General features: G+C 29.7%; 1 protein-coding gene across 1 annotated transcript; it reads right to left on the minus strand.

Moving 5' to 3' along the window:
- Positions 1 to 882: 882 nt before the first annotated feature.
- Positions 883 to 2970, minus strand: LOC131079207 (AP2/ERF and B3 domain-containing transcription factor At1g50680). The gene is made up of 3 exons (XM_058017110.2): positions 2925 to 2970; positions 2581 to 2649; positions 883 to 2447 (listed from the first exon to the last, which is right to left on the minus strand). The coding sequence occupies exons 2-3, from the start codon at positions 2587 to 2589 to the stop codon at positions 1002 to 1004; spliced, it is 1455 nt and encodes a 484-aa protein (XP_057873093.2). The 5' UTR covers positions 2590 to 2649; positions 2925 to 2970; the 3' UTR covers positions 883 to 1001.
- Between the last annotated feature and the right edge of the window lie 4709 nt (positions 2971 to 7679).

Consider the following 7679-nt stretch of genomic DNA (forward strand, 5'->3'; position numbering starts at 1 on the left):
TTTGATTACAACCATTGACCCACATGCTTATGATAGACATAATATTTATAACCTATTCTCATAGACCCTATCCATTAATATATCTCAATGTAGGTGACATCATCTGATTTTTCATGTTCATATTCTTATATGCTTCAATTTCACTTATCCTATATATATCAATACTCATATTTCTCTCTTCTATAGGGCATGATGACTTATCCTCACTACTTAATGCTTATGATCATCTTATCACCAAGAGCAATACTATGGCATCTTATGCCTTTGTCTATTTATGTTCACATGTTTATCTCTTGATTCATACACTTATTGCTCTTACATGATATGCTCAAAATTATTACTCCTTACATGCTTCTCCAACGTACATGATGACACCTATTGTTATCCATGTATACTTTTTACAAGTACCTTTTTGTTATGTTATCTTTAGTAATATTATGTGCGCACGCACACACACACATATCAATTATTATTACCAACTTTTAAATCTTAAGCATTTGTGCAACACAATTTTTGGAATGCTGCCTTAGAGCTTTGTTCCCTATCTCATTCTTTTATAATGTATATTCCTTATTCTATTTTCTATTTTATTCGATTCTCTATTGGAATTGAGAGATAAATCAACTAGATAATGGTTTATTCCAAATGAAACCTTTATTCGGAAGTAGAACAAACATCTCATTCCATATTTGAAGAGGCATTAAAAAGGTTAAAAACTCAAAACCAATTCTTCCTTTCAATCTTGAAATCTAACTTGACCCCTACTAAATTTGTTGACAATATAGTAATGAGTATCGACACAACAACTCCTACTAACACTTAATCATATAACTTGGACTAAGATTCCTATTACTAACACATGTTCAATTCTTCAAATAAACATTGAATAAAAGATTATCTCCAAAAGTCATGAATTGTATGAGTACTACAAATTCAATTTCTAGTTTAAGTTTACATCTTTCCCATCTCTGTCTTTGGCATCTTTGGATTCAATTTCGACTTCACCATCTTTCTGTTTTAATTTTTTTGGATGAATCTGAAGCTGCAAATGTTTTTTTTGCTTTAGGACGATTTTCAACTCCATCATCTTTCAACTGTTTTGCTTTTCGACCGATTTCAACCCCAAATAGCCTTATAACATCATCTGAATTATGTTCACTTTCATCCTCCATAGCTTTTCTTTTTCCAAGTTGTGCAGATCCATGCAAACGATTGCTGGATTTCTGATGGGATGAATAATGTATGTGATCTGTATTCGGACCCACTCTGATGTTTTCCTCAGATTTCACTTTCACTGACTGTTTGGGCTTACAAATTCTCACTTTTGGCACACTTACTGAGGTTAGTGAACTTGACATGGCACCGGATCCCTTTTCTTCAAGTAACTCATCAGAACCAGATTGATCTTGAGCACAATTCTTGCTCATTAAATTCCGAGAGACATGGACTGTAATGCAAAATTCATTGCTTGACATCTTACTATCCCTGGAGAAGGAAACAGTATCTCCTCCTTTCAAATCCTTACTTTTGACAAACCTTCTCCATCCTCTTGTAAGCACGTAACTCTGGCTGCTTTTCCAAAATGAAAATCTAAATTGCCATTCTCTACTGTTACTTGTATCAACAAATGTAAGAAAAGTTTCTGATTCAACATCTAACTTATCCTTGGGAAAATGGCGTTCAGCATGTTGTTTTGGGATCACCAGCCTGTTTAATTTACTCACATCACTAGCAGTCATCTTCTTTTCAAACAGGTGCTTCCTATTCATCATATTCTCACCCATCTCCCCTGCATCCTGATTACCACCAACCTCTTGATTAGGTCTGTGATGAGCATTGCACCACTTTTGCAATTCTCTATCATAAATATGATCCCTGATAAAAAGGGCAACTTCATCAGGAGAGAGAGAATCCTGAAACAGTTTCTCAGCTTCTGAAACTGGTGTGCAGGGGAAATTTGGTTGATCATCTTGCCCTCGGAACTTCATATAAGCTCTATCATAAGCCTTGGCAGCTTCTTCTCTAGTCCTGAAAGTACCCAGCCATATTCTACTATGGTTGCAGTATAGCTGAGCTCCCCAGTGCCCATTCCTTTGCGAAACAATACCCTTGAACTGTGGAGAATCCCCTTTTCCTTCTTCCTGTCCTTTAATATTTTTTCTCTCTGTCTTGAACTCCGAAGAATCCCCTTTTCCTTCTTCCTGTGCTTGAACATTGTTACTCTCCGTTGCTTCCCTGTTACCCTTCACTTGATCAATTTCATTAGTATCAGCTTCTACACCATCATCATTACCTTTACCCAATGATTTAGAGCCAGTTGAATCAAGGGCACTGGATATGCTTTCTTTGTCACTCAGATGTTCTGAAATAGCTTCACACTTCAGCCTAGAGTTAACCCTAGAATCAGGGCTTTCATACCCTTCTTCATGGGTTTCCTTTGAAAAACCCTGCAAGAACATCCAAATTACCAATCAGAATCTTGTCTCTGCAATTTAATTCTTAATTCTTCACCATCCTCTGTTTTCCTGAATCAAAAAATTGATTTCAGAAATTAAAAGACAATCATATATACAATCCAACCTTTTCCATTGCAAATCTGATACACACTCAAGCTGTGCTTGTTTTTTAATTAACACCCAACTCTGGTACCTGCATTAGCATTGCCATTAAACTTGTCAAACTCCTTCAAACATAACTGAACTTCCCTGCGTTTGTTCTTTTTACAGAGCTTTTTTTGGTTTGTTGATTGAAATTATCGGCGCAAATTTAATATCTATATATTGTAAAATATCAGTGTCTTAAACGAAACTTAACAAAACCAGACATCAATCAATCAAGTACAAATATGTAAGCGCAAATTTTTATCGAATTTGTTGTAAACAACTGTAACTATAAAACAAAACTAACAAGAGCAATGAAATTACCTGATCAGTACAGCGCAATTTGTTTCTTTCTTCTTCACTATAATCAAGGTACAATTATATAAAAACAAAAATAATATTTATATAGCCTAGTTATTTCCTAATAAATTTAAAAAAAACATAGCGAAACTAAAATTATTCAATATTTAAATTAAGAAAAAAGGAAAAAACTCTCCTAAAGAAGTGTGTAATTGCTTTGACCATAAATTTAGGGAAAAAACAAAAAGAGTAAAATCAATATTTGTATTAAAAAAATTAAAAAAACTTTTTAAATGAGTGTAAGTGGAGTTTTAAAGCAACAGAAATTTTCTGATCTAGACTAAAAAATATTAGTTTTAGTTTAATGATATATTGCTCTATATAATTATATATGCTGTACATTTAAATTATATATAAAAATCCTTAAAAAATGTGAATTGTAAGTAAGATAAAACATGCGAAGCAACCACTTTAAATAAGTGGAGTTCATAGCTTCAAGTTTATCAAAATATAAATAATATATAGTGCAATTAAATTCAAACAAATCAATAATATGTTGCATGAAGTAATCTCACCTGGATATACAATTTAAAAAACAAATTTTTACTATAACTATTTGTTGTTACAAGTATTTTTAAAGCCTCAATTATAAATGTTAGAATCAAAATTCAATTATTTTTAAATTTTTTTATAGAATAAACAAAGATATATTTTTCTTCAACCTATGTTTTTGTAGGCTAGTTTGTATTATACAATTAATGGAATATGTTTTTTAATAATTTAAATTTAAAGTATAATATTTGTATTAGAAAAATATTTAGTCATATTTAAATATAAAATAGAATAAATTTTTATTTTATAAATTTAATATACAATAATATTAAAAAAATATTTTATACAAATAATTTAAGTTAATTATTTAATGTAAATAACTAAATACAATTACTTTAGATTAATTTTAATGTTGAGTTTAAAACTTAAAAATAAATATTTTAAAAATAAAATATAAAAAATTAGTTATTCATCTCAAACAACAATGATGGAGAATTCATGTTAACATTATGTTGTATAGTTTGTCAAGATAAAAAAAAATATGGCTTTTAGTTTAATGAAATATTGCTCTATATAATTAGATATGCTCTTAATAATTAAAATTCTAAGAAGTGTGAATTGAAAGTAAGAGAAAACATGCCAAGAAACCACCTTAAATAAGTGGAGTTCATAAGTACAAAAAAATTAAGATTTATCTAGAATGTGGAAAAAAGAAGACTAAATAAAATATAAGTAATTTACATGCAATTAAATTTCAAACAAACCAACAATGTGCTAGGAAACCTTAGAATCCCACCTGAATATACAATTTAAAAATTATTTTTTAGTATAACTATTTGTTGTTATAATTATTTTTATACCTTAACCTTAAATCTCATAACCCTAATTCTAATTGAAAGTATTCTTTAACCTCAATGTAAATAAAGTTATGATGATGAATTATATCTATTAGTTTAAACATATGTAATGGATTTGAATTGTGTCATATATTCTCTTATATTTATTGTATGGATTTATTTTTGTTTATAGTTCAACTTAGAGTTCAATTTTGATTTAAGATTAGGATACAATTTGATTTGAGTAACAATAAATTTATTAATATTTAGAGAATGCCATAATATTATTTTACTATGCATGTCAATGTTTGATTGGAAAAAATGTGCTATCAATTCTTTTTTTACCGGATCTCAATAACAAACTATCAAATAACAAATAAAAAGAGCAATAATTTATTATGATACTAATAGCCCAAACTCAATAATACTATAATACTATAATACTAATAGCAATAAAAATAATAATACTTATATAATAATTATTAAAAATTTAATAATTACTTTAGTAATATATATAATAATATATTACTATAACAAAAACTTAATCCTAAAATATTACAATTAGAATAAAATTTACACTAATTAACATGTTTATATTAAAATAATATTAAAATATATTTTACCTACATCTAGAATATTTGACTTTTCAAAATGTACTCGCATGTTCCATGAATTTTTATAGTTAATATCATCGTGTGAGGGAATTTATCATGCTACTATACATGCAATTATATATATCATGCTACTATACACACATGCAATTTAATCTACTATACATGCAATTTAATCTATCAACGTTTCAGACCGTCATCAAGATGTATGAGAGTTCAAGGAGATATAAGATAGTCATATACAATCCCACCTAGAATATACAATTTAAAAAATAGTACTAACATATTATTCGACTTAAAAGATTATTATATTGTAATTAATATTAATTATATTATATATTTACATATTTAAAAAAATGTAGAAATAATGTTTCATTATGTATATATATTTATGAAGAATATTAATGTACTAATCTTGTAATAAAAATAATATAAAACTAATATATCTAATTTTAGAGAAATATAGGTAAAGTACACTAATATAAAACTAATATATCATATTTGTTCATTATTCCACTTAAAAATTATTATATTTAATTAATATTTAATTATTAATATATTATAATATTGTAATCAATATTAAATTATCATTAAGATATTACTATATTTTTAATATTTCTATTAAACTCTTCACCAAAACAAAAAAAAACTATTAAAACTAATCATTATTATTATATTATCATATCTTTATATTATAATTATGAAGTTATTATTCTAGTTTCTTTTGATAGGTAATAGGTCGTAGCCGCAATTTTTTTATTAAATTTTAAGAGTTACACCTCGGTTCAGTGTGGGCACTGGTAGGAAAGAACCGAGGCAAGAAAACCTCTAGTCTCGCCCAAGGAATTTCTTCCTAGCAAATAAGTTTACATTATTTGCCATTTTTGTTGTTTTACAGTAAGGCTTGGCCAACCAATTACAAAATAAACAATATAATTGTGTTAAATCTTCCATCATTGCTGTTGTTGTGGTATTATTTATATGTCCTTAGGGTGGTGCAATGGTGCTTTACTTTTTTCATCCTTCCAGGAGCGCTTAGATCCTTTTGTATTTCCTCATTTTCCTGATTCCTCCCGCATATAGAAAAAAACAGAACACCAACACACATATCCTTCTATCGAATACATTTTTTAGAACCATATCCTCCTTGATACCCTGGGAATATGCAATTATATTATCATATATATGGTCAATGTGAAAGGATCAAACACCCCCAATCTCACAAATAATACCAGTGATACTTGTTCAAATGTTGCAGAGAAATGTAATACTAATCATAAATAGGGCAGTCATTAATATATCTCCTTCCATCCCAGCCAACAACACAAAATCACTATTAATAACAGAGGGGAGGGTACAAAGTCTTGTATCCTGAAATCAACCAAGCAGGATGTTTCCAGTTTCCGTTGACTTCAGGATAAAAGGACCTCATATCTTCCCTTTAACACTGAAATTTTAAAGGGAAATAAACATAAAATTTATCTAACCTATTACTTACAGGTAGTGTTTTATAGGTGAAGGAACACATAACCTTCATAACTCATTTGCCTTAATAACAACAGGCAACATTCGCATGCTCTATTAAGAGTTAATATAGTAGCCACCCCAAGCCCTCCAACAAGCCCTATCCTGCATGGAGTATACCTATCTTATTTCACAGTTTCTAAATGACCCATCCCTGTTTTTGATAGGGAGCCCTATTTAGGTAGCAGAAAATAGGGTCCTAGCTTGCCCTGTTCTGGTAGTTTTCTGACAAGTTTGCATATCTTTGAATGATGAATATTTAATGCCTAGATTTAGTCTTATCTTATAATCTCTAGTGATATCCTCCTTAACAGTGTGCTTCCAATATTTTTAATAACCGCGAGGGGAGCATTCAACCATGATAGGCTACCACTGGATCAAATTAGACAGTAAGACCCTGAAAAGCCTATAGCCTGGCACGAAAGGACAATAGATTGATAGTGACCTCATATTAGGTTGTGAATATATATAATTATATAAAATACACTTTTGTGTATGTATATAAATCTCTATATATGAGTATTTTTATATTTATATATTTTTATAAGTGAGCTAGGGTAAATGTTACCCGTAGGTCAATGTTACTCAATAGCTTGCCTGTTATGGTTGCCCCACATTACCTGTTGAATCCCCTGCAGATAATTATCAGGAACCAATCTTTCTCTTTAAGTACTATACAATTAAGCCTTGAATTATTTTGATGCAAGGAATTATTTCCATAGAGAGGGTTAGCCAAATTTAAGCACAAACCAGATATCAGAAAATTAGGGTTGCGCTTTACCAAATGCGCAATTCCTGCCTATTTCAGGGCACAATAACATGCACTTTCCTCAAACTATATAAAACTGTAGTAACACTATATAACCTTATATTTAAGCATACTTTAAATTCAGAGTTTTCCAGACCTTGTTCTTACTTCATTGGATTACATATGTATCTTATATATAATAGTCTATTGGGAGGATCTTCTTCTAGCTATAATATGCCTCTATTTTAGTGTAAAGAGAGTATATAAACAAAGAAAGAGAGTATGCAACATTAACCATAAGCCCTAGCTATACAGTATATAACCAAAAAACTATGAAAGAAAGAGGGTTCGCCTCAGGTATTTCATCTTTCTTCTGAAGATTCCGAGGAGTTAGATTCCCCTTCGAGCTCGATGCCCTATATCTTGAGGTAGTCTTCAAACCACGACACCTTCCTAGGCACTCAGAGGTAGAATAGATTAAGGAGAAATTCAATGCTTCTTTGTATCT

Source organism: Cryptomeria japonica, chromosome 10, assembly GCF_030272615.1.
Source record: "Cryptomeria japonica chromosome 10, Sugi_1.0, whole genome shotgun sequence".
In the NCBI taxonomy this organism is placed as follows: Eukaryota; Viridiplantae; Streptophyta; class Pinopsida; order Cupressales; family Cupressaceae; genus Cryptomeria; species Cryptomeria japonica.